The following is a 16,422-nucleotide window of genomic DNA, read 5'->3' as shown; positions in this document are numbered from 1 at the left end:
AATTCTATATAAACAGCACATATTTCACATTTGGACCTAAGGCATCATAGTCTGATACAGTGAAAAATAATTTTGGTGATTGGTGAAACTCCACGTCTGATCTCTTTGTGTGTGTGTGTGTGTGTGTGTGTGTGTGTGTGTGTGTGTGTGTGTGGTGTGTGTGTGTGTGTGTGGGTCAGATGACGCTGCCAACAGTAAGAGCATGGCCCTGGTGGTGCGCGGCGAAGGCGGACCACATTACCCAGACTCCTACTGCTCCTCCATGCAGGACGGAGGAGGAGGTCGCCTCAGCATGGCCTCCTCCCAGTGCAGCGCTCCACCCTCTCTCACCGCTGACATGGTGGACGCCGGGGTCACGGGGATCCCCGGAGGACTGCAGCAGTACCGGGCCTCCATTAAACCCCTGATGGGCTACGGAGAGAGCATGGAGCACCAGACCCGCTCCCTCCACAGGTACGCACACTCATTCAAACGCAATCCAATTAGGGCTGCACAATTAATCACAGTTCTATTGAAATCACTATATGGACTAGTGCAATATCGAAATCAGAGTGGGGGCGCCATATTTGTTAGAGGCAAACTACGTGTCACACCATCCTGAATGAAGTGTCGCGGTGCTGCAGAGACGTCCCAGCCTACAAATGCTATCCTACAGACTACTAACATTAGGATTTTTAAATGAAAATAATGATAATGAATCATAAATTCAAATATAATTCCCTCAAATATCGTGAATCATATCACAATTGCAATATCAGTCAACACAATCGTGGCGCCTGGGTACCTCACCTAGTAGAGCTTGCGCCCATATACAGAGGCTCAGTCCCCGCTCCTGCGGGCTTGGTTCCACCCTGCGGCCCTTTGTTACATGTCATTCCTCCTCTCTCTCTCCTTTCATGTCAAAGCTGTGTAAAATGCCACAAAAATAATCGTAATTTTTTTTCATTGCAATTTGATATTTACCTAATTTCGTGCAGCCCTAATCCAGATACAAAAGAGCCAATGGTAATGTAATGTTGTAATGTTTGTTTCTAAGAACTTCCGAGCTAAAAAACAACAACCTGCGTGCCGCACATACCATTTAAAGCAATACTGTGTAACTTTTCCCGCTTCGGGCCCCTACAGGTTGAAGGTGGAATTGTCCCATTGTGTCTTATTGGAACTACAGATCCGCTTCCCGATCTGTCAAACTCGCAGAGTGAGGTTATAGCCGGCAGACAGACGCAAAGAGAATGTTGAATTGCCGTTCACCCTGTTACGTGTTGATGAAACACTTAACCGATTTTGGAAACAGTATTTGAAGGTACAAACGTCTCTAGTGTTGCTTTAACAGCGCTGAGAACAGGGGGATGAGGAAAAATGAGAAGTTGGAAAAAAAGTTTAAATTGCAATATATTGCAGAATAATATGTTAAAAATGTTACATATCTCCGCAAAATTAATGGCCATTTGTTTACCTGGAGGTGTTTTTTGTGCCAGCGCGACGCCACGGTGATTCGGTCTATACAGTGTCAAACAACAGTCAAACAAACATGGCAGTCCAGCTGACGTTAGACTCAGAGACACCAGAGCTGTCCATACCGTTTGAAGGTGATTATCTCTGACAGTTGTATTTGGTTTGAGCGTGTGCAGCAGGAGATGACAGCAGTGATCAGGAAGTGAGAGGTTGACTGAGGTCATGGACCCTAATTCAGCCTGCTACCATAGCAACTGCAGAGCCTGGCAATTTGGAAGCAACCAATATCATGCTGTCAATAATTTATAGAATAACATAATAAAGTTATGATAAGCTGATGCTCTCAGATGGTTCGTTAACACAGAACCATCTGAGAAGCCCTCATGGGAAGCTGTGTGGGAAAGTGGAGGCACCTTAAAAGAAAGACCTGGCAGGTGATTGGATGAACCATCTGTCAATCACGTCCGCCATTGTTGTTTTGAAGCAACAGTTGTGGCTGTCACACACACCTAAACCGGTGCCAGTATCTTCTCACAGGATGCTGGTTGGTGTGGTACGCATTACTTAAAGCCTGACAAGATGGATTGTGTTACTTCTGTTGTCTTGGTATACTTTGCTTAATTAAAACATTGCGGCAACACATTGCACCCCAGACAGTAATTTATGTTATTAGATAAACATAGTTCAATACCCCCCTCTTAACTCTCTTCAAGCAGAGAGAAATACATGATCAGTAGTTGATCACATTGATTAGAATACAGTGATAGAATTTTTTACTTTTTAAGTTAGGACCCAGCACACTCTGGCCGTGAAGACAGCGTTCATGTGATCAGGTGTGTATTAATCCATCTGATTTTTCACCATCCAGGCAGAAGAGCAGGACGTATGGAGAGAGCCAGCTTCCTCCACTAGGAACTAAAACCCCGCCCCCTTCCCCTCACAGAGTCAACGAAGTCAGGATGATAGACGGGCAGATCATTGGAGGGGTCGGCCTGGTTTCTGCAGAGAGGATGTCGCCAATCCGCCGGTCCCTGCGCCGGGACAGTAACGGAGCCCCAGTGGAGATTGTAAACAGAAGCAGAGGAAGTGGCTCGTCGTCCTCGGCCTCCTCTGTTTTTTTGGACAGCCCTTTGGGACAACCTGAGAGACAGTTTCCGGTTCATGTGACCACCAGCAACGCCCAGAGGTGAGCTGAGAGCCAGAGTAGTCACCTTCATTACTTCATTGTAAGCGCTTTACAAGATGCACATTCAGGACAAACAGGAAACCTCAATCACCAACATACACTGGTGCTCATTAGTTTATGAAACCATGCTAAAGTTGACCTCAAAGTAGTTTAAAATTACAACACAAAGCAAGAGGAAATGAGAGACATTTAACGGAATTTCCGGCAGCAACGGAGCAATCCCAAAATGAAACGTCTTCGATATAGATTGCTTTTGGATTTTTTGACAACTTGTAAGACTATGGAGCACAATTGTATTTGCCATATTGACAACACATCCTTTGATTTAGATGTTATTGAGCTACCACATTTTTAATTGTAATGTGCTTGATACTGTACTGTACTGTGATTTTTTTTTTTTTTTTCAGTGAGAGAATGAAAGCCATGGAGCAGCAGATAGCCAGTCTAGCAGGTCTGGTGCACACTGCTCTGTCTATGGGACCGGACATTCCTGGAGTCAAGGACACTGTCAGGTCTGTAACATGTGCCTTCATCCCTTTAAGCCAACAGCAGCTTTGATTCAGCAGAAGCAACTCAACTGCAACACATCCCAATATGTTCTTTAGATGCATCCAGAATATGTGTACCAACAAATATAAAAGCATACATCATCGGGCTGGGACAAAAAGTCTTTTGGCTCAATTTGATTCTTTCAGTTCATGGGTGCTGATTGTACGGTCTAGACCTGCTGTTTTATGAAAAGTGCAGTGAGATAAAGTTTGTTGGGATTTGGCGTTATACACTGTAAATAAAATGGAATTGAATCAAAATTGATTGGATTCGCATTGGGATTTTCATTATTTGCAATTCTAGAAGTATTGCAATTGATACTACTGAATATTGCGATTTTCCTTTTCCTTCTTTAACAAAAACAAAAGTGGAAAAATACACTTCTACAGACAATACATTATGGGACATTTCTAAAAACGTTTTCTAAAGAGATCACACGTCAGTCAGACATTTATTTTATTTGTAAAGAAGTACATGACATGGATGTTGGCATTTTTCTGCTTTCTGCTTTGCTGGAAACGGATATGATGTAGTCGCTGTTGGCAGTACAATATAGATATTTATAAATAAATATTTTGGTGAATCGTTGGTAAAATTAAAGAAATCTAAAATATTGATTCTAGGGAAAATCACGATACATACATGAATCATTTTTTCCCCCACCCCTAAAATATTATAGGAGTGAACCAGAAAATAATTCTGCACAATGCAGTAGACCTGTATTGGAGATTTCTTGGTATTTCAGTTAAAAACGTGAAATGAGTTCTGTATACAGTGTAAACCCTGGCTAGACCCAGCATAGTTAGGTTTATTATGTTATTATTTTGTCTTTTCAGTGAGAATGCTGAACGCAAACTTCTCAGCAAAAGACCTGGTGAGATGTCTACTTTTTCTTTTAAACCTGCCACCAAGAACATACTTCTTTTTATGCTCTAATACGGATTATAAACATCTCTTTTTTTAACTTCAGGAGTGTCATTTGAGCCTGCCAGCTACAGCCCCGTCCCTCTGGCTCTCCAGGCCCCCCCCTCTGACAGCGGACTGCAGCAGAGCTTGGTGTTAGCAAAGAGAAATGTGTGTGAGCTGCGACTGCAACTCAACCAGCTCAGGCACTTACAGGTACTCACTGCATATTGTCAATGTGACAGTGACAATAATAATCATGATCGTCACAATAACCTCAAATAGATGCAAAATGACTTGACTGTTGACAGGAAAGACCAGCTTTGATTCTTTGCACAAAACTGATTGGGCCCAACCCAGAATGTCATTTCTCAAAATTATCCTGGGCTTAAATCAGTTTTGGGGTGGCACAAACTTTCAGATATTTTTTATTTTTTTTTAGTGGCACTTTAGCCTTTTATTAGATAGGACAGCTGAAGACATGAAAGGGGAGCGAGAGGGGGAACGGCATGCAGCAAAGGGCTGCAGTTCGGAATTGGACCCACAACCACTGTGCTGAGGACTAAGCTTTTGTATATGGGCACACGCTCTACCAGGTGAGCTACCCAAGCAGCTGAAATTTGGGTTTTAACCAGGCTTGGGCCCAAAACTGCTGCTGGGGTTTCGGGTGCAATGATTGTTCCAGGTATTAGTCAAACCCTCAGGTGCTATTAGGGAAACAAAATGTGGTTGCTTGGGAAAAACCTTAGATCTTGATTGCAATACACATGAAAATTGAAATGAATGGTCTTAATTTAACCCAAAACAACCAATAACGTAGACTTATTCTTCAGAGATCATAGAAACATCAGGTCTACTAAGTTAAGGTTAATTTGAGCCTGACGGCGGCAGGATATTGAAGGTCCTGGGGCCTCTGGGAACAATAATATTCAGACCAGACTTCCTGCCAATGAAGTCAGTCATTAGATATATCTTAGAACAAGGTGTTGGAGGGACAGACTGACCTCCTCGGGCCTCACCACTAGCTAAGCAAATTAAGTTGTTGAATCCCCATTCCTGAGCTGTTCCATGTGCTCCAGCTGTCAAACCAGGAGAGCGTGGGTTCGATGCTGCGGATGGCGGGTCAGGAGCTGGTGGTGCTGATGTACGACCGGCTGGCCCAGTCCGAGGAGGCAGCGTACAGACGCAGAGCTGAGATGGAGGAGGAGAGGATCCACTACCTGGCTGCAGAGGAGACTATACTCACACAGCTCCAGTAAGAGTTTCAACTCATTTGAGAAGGAATATTTTTGAAGAAAGACTGACTTTTGAAAGAAGAAGTAGCAAATAACTCACTCACACTCATTTGTGTCACACCATATTTTAGCATTCAATACTTGAGAGGGGGAAATCTGAGTTAAATAGGTCTGGGTACTGAATTCAACACTTTTTAGACTACGACCGAAGGGCCTCCATAGTACCAAGTATCAGAAAATCCCTTGTCATTCAATACCATAGTTCAATAGCTAAGGAGCTAATCTTTGTGTCAGTGAGCCAATAAGCTTGCAGCATATTTCTTCCAAGATCTAATAATGCTGGTGATTGGCTGTCTAACGTTACACGTCAAAGACACACACAGGAAAAACTCTACATTACGCACAGAGAAGGGGCTCACGTAGAGCTGAAAAAATTAAAAGATTTGTGCCGTAATGTTGATGGTAATGATAAATAATGACAATAATGATAAATTGTTAAATTGGATTTTATAAAACTGGTATCAAAAGAGTACCGTTCAGTAACCGGTACTGAAATCACATAATCGCCCCCTAGCTCTGCCTATTATGATTGGTTTAAAGAAATGCCAATAAACCAGAGCAAGTTTTTCTCCCATCCCAGAATGCTGTGTGGACTAGCCTTGAGCGTCTTTGATCGGCAGAGTGGAGGGAAGGAAAAGCTCCGTGAGCGAGAAGCAGAAATTTGCATCGCTCTGTTCCGCTCAATTCAATTCAATTCAATTTTATTTATAGTATCAATTCATAACAAGAGTTATCTCAAGACACTATACAGATAGACCACACTCCAGAATTTACAAGGACCCAACAGTTCACATGCTCTGATCCTACCACACTGTACAACATTAGGATGTGCCATTAGTGGCCATGATTTCTTAAGTGGCAATTTAGCCTTTTGAACATTTTGCCCTCACTCTGACATCATGCCCCTTGATGATGTCACTGCAGCTGAAGTCAAAATCCTTGGTGACATTCAAGACAGAGCACGGCGAACATCTTTAGGCCGAGAGAAAATGTGAAGAAACATATTGTTAAAAATAGAGCCAGGGGCACGGGGAGTGATCTGATTGCGTATGACATGGCTTTCCAGAGACATCAGAACTCATTCTCATGTTAGCATGCTACGCACTGGCTTTAGAGCTCAGATGACTGTGCAAACAGTTGCTTGGCATTTATCAAACATTCTGAGTAGGAGGTTCAGAAGGAGTGTAATGCAATTATCTCTCCACACACCAAATCACGTACATCATTAACAAAATACCAACACAACCCATCAAGAAGGCATTAGCTTCTCTAGCACCCTCTTCTTTAAGACCCAAGCCTCAAGTGTCAGTTTCTTTGTACGGCTTAGCAACCTATTTTATAATCTGAGAGGCATGACACTTTATTAGTAGAGTTACTTTCTGTTACACCATTTTACAGATCTCTATGTAGTTTGCCATGGAGGATCTGTCTTTTTCCAGTCTCTCTGAAAAGCTGAAAATATGATTCTGACCTTACCAGTCCATATGTACCGTTCTAGCCAGCAATGTATTCATTTCCACCCAACTTCCATCCTACTGATCACATACATAGATGATTTAAGACTGTTTCCAATAGGAGGTATCCTGCATGCTCCTGTAACCATTGTAGAATATATCCACTTTTAACATTGTTCACCCAGTACTTGTATCATTCAACAATTACTTTGCACAAATGAAAAACTCTGAATGACACAATTTTAATTTGACATGCTTTGGTATTTCATATTTGCCACACAGTTTAACACTGGTAATCCCACTGTGCACATACCTCTTTGGGTCATTTGGGGTAGGCAGTTTGAATCAGAAAACAAGCTGTCAGGCTGTGTATCCAGTCATGCTTACATTTGCACCAAGTAGTCTTTGTGAAAGCTGAAGACGTCTCAATGAAGTCGAAATCAAATCATATATCTAATGAATCAATTTGGACCTTAGCTGTGAAGGTTTTATTTGCTCTCTTTATTTTTTTTCTAAGACACATTTTTTGGGGCTTTATTTGACAGGACAGCTAGGTGAGAAAGGGGAGAGACACAGTTCGGATTTGAACCATAGACCTCTGCGTCGAGGCATAAACCTTAAAGTACATGTGTGCCTGCTCTACCCACTGTTCCAACCCGGCCCCACGCTCACAGGTCTAGTTTAATAAATAAGCAGAATGGGTACCCAGTCTGAAAGGTTGTAACAGTGTTCCAACACAGTGTAAGCATCAAAAAGCTGTTTAAGAAGAAATTCAAGTCAGAATGAAATGCTTAAAACAAGAAATGGGTTCTCTGTCTGGAGGGTTGAAGCCAAAACTGGCTCTTAAAATTACAATGCAATTTTATTGTAATTTAAAGGCCACTAACAGAAGAACTCTGGAAGAAAAACCTTAACTGTACTCTCTGCTGCCATCTTGTGTCTACAGTAGACCATCACATGCGTTTTTCATCCTGTGTTGACTGTTGAATGCCTTTTTGTCTCAGTGAACTGGAGGACTATGTGGACCATTTGCAACATAGCTCCGGCTCCAGTCCCGACCAGCTGTCAGTCACTCTGAGAGACGTGGAGGAGGGAGCAGTCAACCTGCGCAGGATTGGAGAAGCTCTGGCCATCCTTAAAGGTCGTGGGTTTGGTTTTTTTTTCAAGACAGGACAGAATCAAACAGTGACTCACAGTGTGCTACGATGCATTGGATCAATACTTTGGATGTAAATAGAATCATCACATTTCATCCACCTACAGTTATTTAAAAGGGAGGTATTAATGTGATGTTGTTCATTATTTTCCTTAAGCTAACAATTCCTACACGTGTAGATGTGAATGTAAAGGGTCACATTGCATCAGCAGCTTTTAGTTTTCACAGAGTTTATTTTTTTCTCAATAGAGAGTAGTTCCTCTTCCGTCTCTGGATCGTCCAGAGTATCCAGACTTTGTTTTTTTATGCTGTGAACCCCATAAACATATTATCTAATTGCCTTTTATCTTAAAATGACCGCAGGCAGTTGTGTGTTCCACTTACTGTAGACTGCACTTCTGGACTGTTTACCATGATACACTGTTAGCATTATTGGGGAACGTTTCCATGGCAATGGCTTCATGGGAAGAAATTGACTGTGTTTGTAACAGTTGATTCATAGATTTTGAAATAGTTATGTTTACACAGAGTAAAGTTGATTTTTGAGTTCATTGTGTCTCTGCTGTTTGGTTGTCTTCCAGGTGAGTATCCAGAGCTGCAGGGGAAGATGCGCTCCGTGCTGAGGCTGGAGGTGGAAGCCGTGCGTTTCCTGAAGGAGGAGCCTCATAAGATGGACTCCATGCTGAAGAGGGTCAAAGACCTGACTGAAGGCCTCAGTCGTCTCCGCAGGTGCTCATAAACTTTACGCAGAAGTATCGTAACCGTGTCCATGTACAGACATAGCTCGCTGCTATTGGCCAGATCCGGACACATCCGGTCTGACGCACTTTTCTTTTCATCGTGCTTCTCCTGAACGATCGTCCCCGAATTGCAAATAAAAGTAATTCGTACACATCTAAGAATCTACGTGTGAATTTTAATATATCTACATGGGTATTTAGATGGCTAACTTATATACAAAAGTGACTTTGATGAGAAAAAGCAGTAAGAACTCAGACAGCAGTAAAACTTTACATTCAAAGTGGAAATTAAGGAGCTTTTACCGCATAATTTGGAGTTGTTGAAGCATGCTATTTCATTGTGAATTAACAAAAGTACATTCCTGGATGAGTTGAGAGCATTGATGTTAATATGGGGCAACTTGTTATTATGGTTAATACCCCCGATAACCAACAGCGCCCAGTGATTTACAGCAGGGACATAGGGATGTCCGTGTACGGCCAAGGGTAGGCATGGCTAATTAACTGGTATTAGTTCACTTTGCTGGTTCTTGTTAAGAAGGAGCTATATTATAATGGTTAAACTGACATTCAGTTAGAAAGGTAAGAAGTTTCTCCTAAGTTTGACAACATGAAATCAACAGTTGTGTTTGGCAGGAGAATAATGCTGATGCGTAGATAGCCATCTCTGTCCTCCATGGCATCAACAGGTATGTGTCAGAGTCAGCCACCCAAGCCAGACCAGCCCACGTGGAGCCTGTAAAGACTGACCCGGGCCCCTTGAGGACCCAGAGCCCCCAGAGTTCCCCCAAACCCCAGCCTCGATCCTCGGTCAGACCTCCTCTGCCCAGCCCCTCCCTCTCTGGCAGTCAGGCGGGCTCAGCCTCCCCCATCATGGCCCGCAGAATGAACACAGCAGCACCCGCAGTGATCCAGCCCTCCCAGCACCACCCCAGCCCCCCACTGACACCCACTCATGGACGAGACTCACCCACTGTGGCTAAGGTACAGCACTGGCGATTGGTCCATTCGCTGAATGATTATAACATTACAAAATGTGGGGCTGTGTGCATAATAGGGCTGCACAATATGAGGAAAATATGCGATTGAATTTTGAATTAAATATAAAAGGCACCACTAAAAAAGAATGACGGCTACATTTTAACCTTCCTGTTGTCCTCGGGTCAAATTTGACCCCTTTAAAAAATGTCCTTATCTGAAATATGAGTTTCTTTTTAACCAAATTACCACAAAAAAGGGATTGGTTTCCTTACAACGCTCTTTGCAAATACTATTGATCACTTTCATTCCTCTGATCTTAACTATTACTCAAATAATTCATAATTTCTGCTTTTTTTTTTTTTTTTTTTTAAGATTATTTTTTGGGCATTTTTAGGCCTTTAATGGACAGGACAGGTGAAGTTTTGTGAAAGGGGAGAGAGAGGGGGAGTGACATGCAGCAAAGGGCCGCAGGCCGGATTCGAACCCGGCCGGCTGCGTCGAGGAGTAAACCTCTAAACATGGGCACCCGCTCTACCAACTGAGCTATCTGGGTGCCCAATTTCTGCTTTTTTTAACTCAAATATTAGGTACAATTCTATATAAATGAGGGTTATTGACAATGAGTTCAAAAAAAGTAGTGTAAAACTAGTGGTAGTAAGAGGATGATAGTTAAAACTAAAATAAAGTCTGAAAAAGGGCCGAAAATGTCAAACTTTTGTCCGTTTTTGACCCGGGAGGACAACACAAGGGTTAAAGTGCAGTTTTCTACTGATATTTTCTTACTCAACTGAGTCAAAAAATCTCATGAGTGTCTTTTGCGATATATTGCAGCTTTTCACAATGTGTTCATTGCATCTGTTGATGACGATAAAATAAAACTATATTGTGCAGCCCTAGTGTAGAAACAGGTTTCAGAACATGAGACATGTGGTTGTGCTGTGAAGGTGAGTCCTCGCAGCAGAGAGGGCAGCCCCGCCCTGCAGAGGAGACCGGGGCCTCTGCAGTCACCAACACAGGAGAGCCCCGCGGACCGGACCACCATGAAACACTCACAGAACCACACTGGGGTCAGTGTTTCATCTATACTCACTTACTATATATACGCTTCAAATGTTTTGGCAGTTAATGGCTGATCATCAAGGTTAAGCTCGAGGGATTACTCAAACTTTCAAATGTCAAATATTTTAAGAAGACACTTTTTTTTGACATCCGTTACTCACGCGTCTCAGTGAACAGATTTGCTACCCTTTTATTAAATGTCAAATCAATCCACACTGACATTACTCATTATATTTACTCTGGTTTTACATTCTCTTTAACGAATGTTTGTATCCCTCCTGTTGTCCTCGGGTCAAATCTGACCCATTTTCAAAAAGTTTCCATATCAGAAATGTGGGTTTCTTTCAACCTAATTTTAAAACAAAATAACGTGAACAACGTTCTTCACAAGTAAATTAAATGATCAGTTCACTACTTTCATTGAATTTGGGTGTTTTATTCAATTTTAAAGCATGCAAAGAAAAATTGATAATAGAACGTTGAAAAACATAGGAAGAAAATGTGAAAAAAGTGACAAAAACATCAGGAAAAGTGACAAAAACATGGGAAAAGCTTTGAAAAAAAACGTCAAAAAAGCGCGGAAGAATATTGCCAAAAACTTCAAAAAAGTGACAAAAGTGTCGAACAAGACGACCCGGAAAAACTAAAAGTTGCCCGGTCGACGGGGAACACAACACAAGGGTTAATTGTTTTTAACTGCTCTTTAATATGTTAGAGGATAAAGAAAATACATTTTTACAGGGCTAAATATTCTATATTAAAACATTAAATAGACAAAAAATACACAATAGTTCATGTAAGATTACAGCTAAATAATAATTATGGAAAATTATTGTTAGAAATAGTAATTATGGTAATTATGGAAAATTACATGAAAGTTACTTTCCAGGTTTTTTGGGCTCCACAGCTGGAATATTATTTTTTATATAGTGTACTTTTATAACTAAATTTAACCCACAGACGTTGTTAGCCTAGTGGATAGGCAAGTGAGTTCTCCTCCAGTTTCAGGCCTGATAATAGTTTTAAACAAACCCCCGGCTGTCATCAACCTGTGGGACTCTGTGTGTCCCCCTCAGGCTGCAGAGAGACAAACTCCAGTGGGACGTCTGAGTGTACAGCCTGGCAGTACGAACCACTCTAGCACCAGCCAGGCCAAGCAGTCAGCCAGCTGTGACACCAGTCAGCCTCCACCCACCAACACCAACACAGACTGTGACCAGGTCCTCCAGGAAGCCCTGCCAAGCCTGATTAAGTCCATCCCTGATCTAAATGTGTCCGATGCCAGAAAGGGTTGCTCTGATTCGGCCTCAGGACAGATCACCTCCACTGCATCGGAGTCAGAGCAGGACATGGCCCTGGACCCGACACTGCAAGGTAGAATCCAAGTCACTGAAACCACATTGGCCCTAATGCAACAACGCTTTCTTATTCTCATCCTGAATCTTTCCGATTTTTTCCTGTTAAGTTTATACATACAACTGTTCCTAGCCACATTCAGGAGGAACAGAGGATTTATTAACTACTACTAAATTGTATAAGTTTCAATGCCTCATCAAGCCATCAAAACACAACAAAATAGATGATAGTTTTTTTTGGAGAGCTAATCTCAATACCAGTCTGTCCAGGTGTTATTAATTAAAATATGAATATAATATACATGTGCATAATATGCATTTTTGTTTAGCAAAGTGTCAGAAATAACAGAAAATAAGACAGATTTCTTCCAAACAAGGTATCATTTTGACCAATAATGCTAACTGCGGTGCGTAGCTGTTATTGTGAACCATTTTTCTAAGATAGGACCTAAACACGTATATGTTGTGTATGTGTGTTTGTGCGGCAGCCTCCGTGGAGCAGCAGGCACTTCTGTCTGATTCCAAGGAAGACACAGCTCCGCAACTGACGGATGAGGTGGACTCCACCCAGTTACAGCCCCCAGGCACAGGTACACAGGCACATGATACCAGTTTGAACAGAGAAAACAAAACACAGCCATATGCAATAAGGATTTCCAGAACACATTAAGGTACACACTCTCAGTCTATCATTGGATATGAAGTGGCTAAAGAGAGTCCTGATCCAATATCTATATTTCCCTGTGACAGCACCACTTCTTTGGTGTGGTCCAGCACGAGCATGAGTTGGCTGCTGTGTATCTGCGTATGATACAAAGTGGTTCACTCGCTTGTCAGAACACAATGGGTTTAAACTTTTGAAGGCTGAGAAAATGCTGAGAAATGGGTCTTTTTACCAGTCAACCATTCAGCAAGATAACCCATCCCTAAAATGCACGGAATGCGTATTTAAAATATATGTATATATATATATATATATATAATTCATGACCAGACACATATCCTAATTATTTTTTCCCAAAGTAACTAAATGACGGATGACTTTGATGTTTGGATGTGTTTAGCTCCAGCAACAGCCTCACAGCTTCCTGCAGCCGCTGTGAAGCCTCCTCCTTCAGCTCCTGTATCAGCTTTTCCATCATCTGCTACCTTAGCTCCTCCATCAGCTGCTCCATCAGCTTCTCCGTCAACTTCACCATCAGCTGCTCCATCAGCTTCTTCCTCAGCTTCCCCATCAGCTTCTCCCTCAGCTTCTCCCAGCAACAGGCGGCCACAGGTGGAGAAACCCCGTCGCACCAGTGTCGACAAGGAGATTAAGCAGAGTCCAGAGAGGGCCGGCAAGTCTTCTCCTCCTCCTCCGCCTCCACGAAGGTTAGTTCATGACTAAAGATCACCAGCAGACCAGGCTTTCTGCCTTGCTTTTTAAAGTCAACTATAAATCACCTAAAATGCATTATTATTAATTTTCTTATTGTCTGCCCAGGTTCCATGCTGTCAATTCAGGTCTGACCACAGGACGGTCAGGAGAGGTGATTGTCACCACCAGGAAAGAGCCGGTTGGAGCCCAGGTATGTGTGTTTGTGTGTGTGCGTGTGCATGTGTGCATGCACGTGCTGGGCGTATAGCTAAAAAGACTATACATCTAAAATCTGAGGAGACTTGAAATAAGTTGAAGTGACTTGAAAGCCTCCAGAAACTTTGATGAAGTTTATATCTTTAGATAAGTACACGTCACAAAATAATGAAACTACAAATTGTGCCCCTTCTTAAAAAATGGCAAAGAAACAACAACAACTGAGTAGTGCATGTGTTTTTTGTTGTGTTTTTACATCATGAATCTGTTTAAGGATGAGGGTGTGAAAGAGCCGCCTGTGGTTCCTCAGCCCAAACCCCTCAGACAACCACCAGAGGTGAAACCCAAACCCCAGATGTGTGCCCCTGCACATCTGGCTGGTTCCACCTCCACCTTTTCTACAGCCTCAGCACACAGGGAGGAAGAGGAGGAAGAGGAAGAGGAGGACAGTAAATTCATGAAAGAGTTGCAGGTACGTTATTCATTTGCTGCTCTTTAAAACTTAAGGAGATCAAATACTTAACCAGGGAAACTAAATGGTGCTGTAGTCGGAGAGCAACACATGGCTCATAGTGGCCTTTTTTGATGAATATCATGCAGTTAAAATACATATTTCACATATTGCCTGTGTTTACAGACTGCTCATTCTAACATACTGTATCTGCCCACGAACCTTCAAGTTAAATTTGGTGTGATGAACACGATAAAGCAGTGATTCCCAAGTAGGGGTACTTGTTCCCCAGGGGTATGTGGAAAGATTGTGGAGCAGCTCAACTAATAAAAAAAAATGGAAATTATGATTTGAGTTAAAGAATTTATCTGCTATAACACCTGAACACTATATCTCGCAGTTAAGTGTGCTTGAAAACTAGTTAGCAAGCAGGAATATAAATAGATATTTAGCTAAAACCAATGAAGAAATGGTAGACATAAATAGCTCAAATTAATGGATAAACGGTTGAAATAGTTAGGTAATAGTAATGACTACACAGTTAAAATTGTTAGCTTAAATAATGGCTAAACATTTGAAATAGTTAGCTAAAAGTTATGCGTAAACGCTTGAAATAGTTAGCTAAAAGTAATGGCTACACAGTTAAAATAGTTAGCTTAAATAATGGCTAAACATTTGAAATAGTTAGCTAAAAGTTATGCGTAAACGGTTGAAATAGTTAGCTAAAAGCAACACGCCAACTGATTGTGACTTTAGCTTATTCCAAACACAGATGATTAAATACAAGTATTATTTTCATTTTAAGCTAGCCATTTCAATTGTTGAGCCCTTACTTTAAGCTAAAAATTTCAACCGTGTTGTCCATTACTTTTAGCTAACTATTTTAACTGTTTGGCGATTACTTTAAGCTACTGCAACAATTTAAACTGTTTAACCATTACTTTAAAGGAACATGGCAACTTATTGGGACTGTAGCTTATTCACCGTATCCCCCAGAGTTAGATAAATCCATACATACCCTTCTCATCCCCGTGCGGGTTGTAACTCTGTCTGACACACCCAGCGCTAGGCTAGCGGTAGCCTAGCTCAGCACAGATCCTGGAGGTAACTGCCTCCAACTAGCCTACAGCTCCCAATAAGTGACCAAATAACGCCAACATTTTCCTATTTATTTTTGTGATTTTTATAGTAACAGTGTGTATAAATAACAAATCACATGAGACACAGCCATTTTCTAACTGTATGCATACTGGGAACTATTCTCAGAAGGCAAAGCAATGCTACTTCTGCTACTTTGGCAGAGTGATTTGCTCGCAGCACATGAGAAGCCCCGTGGTGAGGAGCAGAGAGGTCACCTAGAGTTTACTCAGAGTTGGGGTAATAATCATTCCACCTAAGTAGCATTGCTTTGCCTTCTGAGAATAGTTTCCAGTACATGCGGTAAGAAGATGGCTGTGTCTCATGTGACCTTGTTATTTGTACCGGCAGGGACAATACAAATCACAACATGCGAATAGGAAAATGTTGGCGTTATTTTGTCACTTATTGGGAGCAGTAGGCTAGTTGGAGCCGGTTACCTCCAGGATCTGTGCTGAGCTAGGCTAGCAGAGATGCGAAGGGTGTGTATGGACTTATCTCACTCTGGGGGATAAATTGTTACAGTAGCTTAAAGTAACGGTCAAACAGTAAAAATAATACTTGTATTTAATCATTGGTGTTTGAAACATATTTAATGAATTTATGAAGGGGCACTGTGTTAATCTGACAGAGCTGTGGGGGTCCTCAGCCCAGATATGTTGGAAACCACTGTGTTGAAGCATTGAGAAAAGGTCTTTAGCATCCACTGCATCCTTGTGCTTATGCCACAACCCCAGTCTCCAAAACCTTAACCTTGCCCATGGACCCTCTGCCCCTGTCACCCAGGTGTTTCAGCAGAAATGCACTGTGAGGAATGTAGGGAGCAGAGGTGTGGCTGAACTCCCAACCTCTGATTTTCAGAACAGAGGGATGGAGTCTAAGGTAAAAAGAAAAGAAAAAACATCTAACAGTAGGCCTAATTATTAACAACTCAATATCCAGAACAGACCTTTTAACTCAAACCTCAATATTTGGCTCCCTAAAGTTATGAGTGCTTGTTTAAGAAAATCTGCAGACTTTCATTAACTACAGCATCAGAGTTGTCTAGCAAAGCAGCCTACAAAAAGACACTCCTCTGCCAGAAAAAGAATGTTTTAATCCACAATGAGTTAAAAATCTAATCTGGAT

At 41.9% G+C, this 16,422-nt stretch overlaps 1 protein-coding gene across 1 annotated transcript in view; it reads left to right on the top strand.

Annotated features, from left to right (window-relative positions):
- LOC116699344 (sickle tail protein) overlaps positions 1-16,422 on the top strand; it is a 78,074-nt gene that overhangs the window by 51,366 nt on the left and 10,286 nt on the right. The window contains exons 9-24 of the mRNA XM_032531879.1: positions 180-453; positions 2,324-2,641; positions 3,049-3,153; positions 4,027-4,064; positions 4,161-4,309; positions 5,173-5,348; positions 7,847-7,983; positions 8,580-8,727; positions 9,428-9,722; positions 10,664-10,786; positions 11,855-12,152; positions 12,622-12,723; positions 13,198-13,504; positions 13,617-13,701; positions 13,981-14,178; positions 16,081-16,176. Coding sequence (XP_032387770.1) covers positions 180-453; positions 2,324-2,641; positions 3,049-3,153; positions 4,027-4,064; positions 4,161-4,309; positions 5,173-5,348; positions 7,847-7,983; positions 8,580-8,727; positions 9,428-9,722; positions 10,664-10,786; positions 11,855-12,152; positions 12,622-12,723; positions 13,198-13,504; positions 13,617-13,701; positions 13,981-14,178; positions 16,081-16,176 — 2,849 coding nt within the window. The remainder of the gene's footprint in view (positions 1-179; positions 454-2,323; positions 2,642-3,048; positions 3,154-4,026; positions 4,065-4,160; positions 4,310-5,172; positions 5,349-7,846; positions 7,984-8,579; positions 8,728-9,427; positions 9,723-10,663; positions 10,787-11,854; positions 12,153-12,621; positions 12,724-13,197; positions 13,505-13,616; positions 13,702-13,980; positions 14,179-16,080; positions 16,177-16,422) is intronic.

This window comes from Etheostoma spectabile, chromosome 12, assembly GCF_008692095.1.
Source record: "Etheostoma spectabile isolate EspeVRDwgs_2016 chromosome 12, UIUC_Espe_1.0, whole genome shotgun sequence".
NCBI classification, from domain to species: domain Eukaryota; kingdom Metazoa; phylum Chordata; class Actinopteri; order Perciformes; family Percidae; genus Etheostoma; species Etheostoma spectabile.
This window is presented reverse-complemented; position numbering and strand designations above follow the sequence as displayed.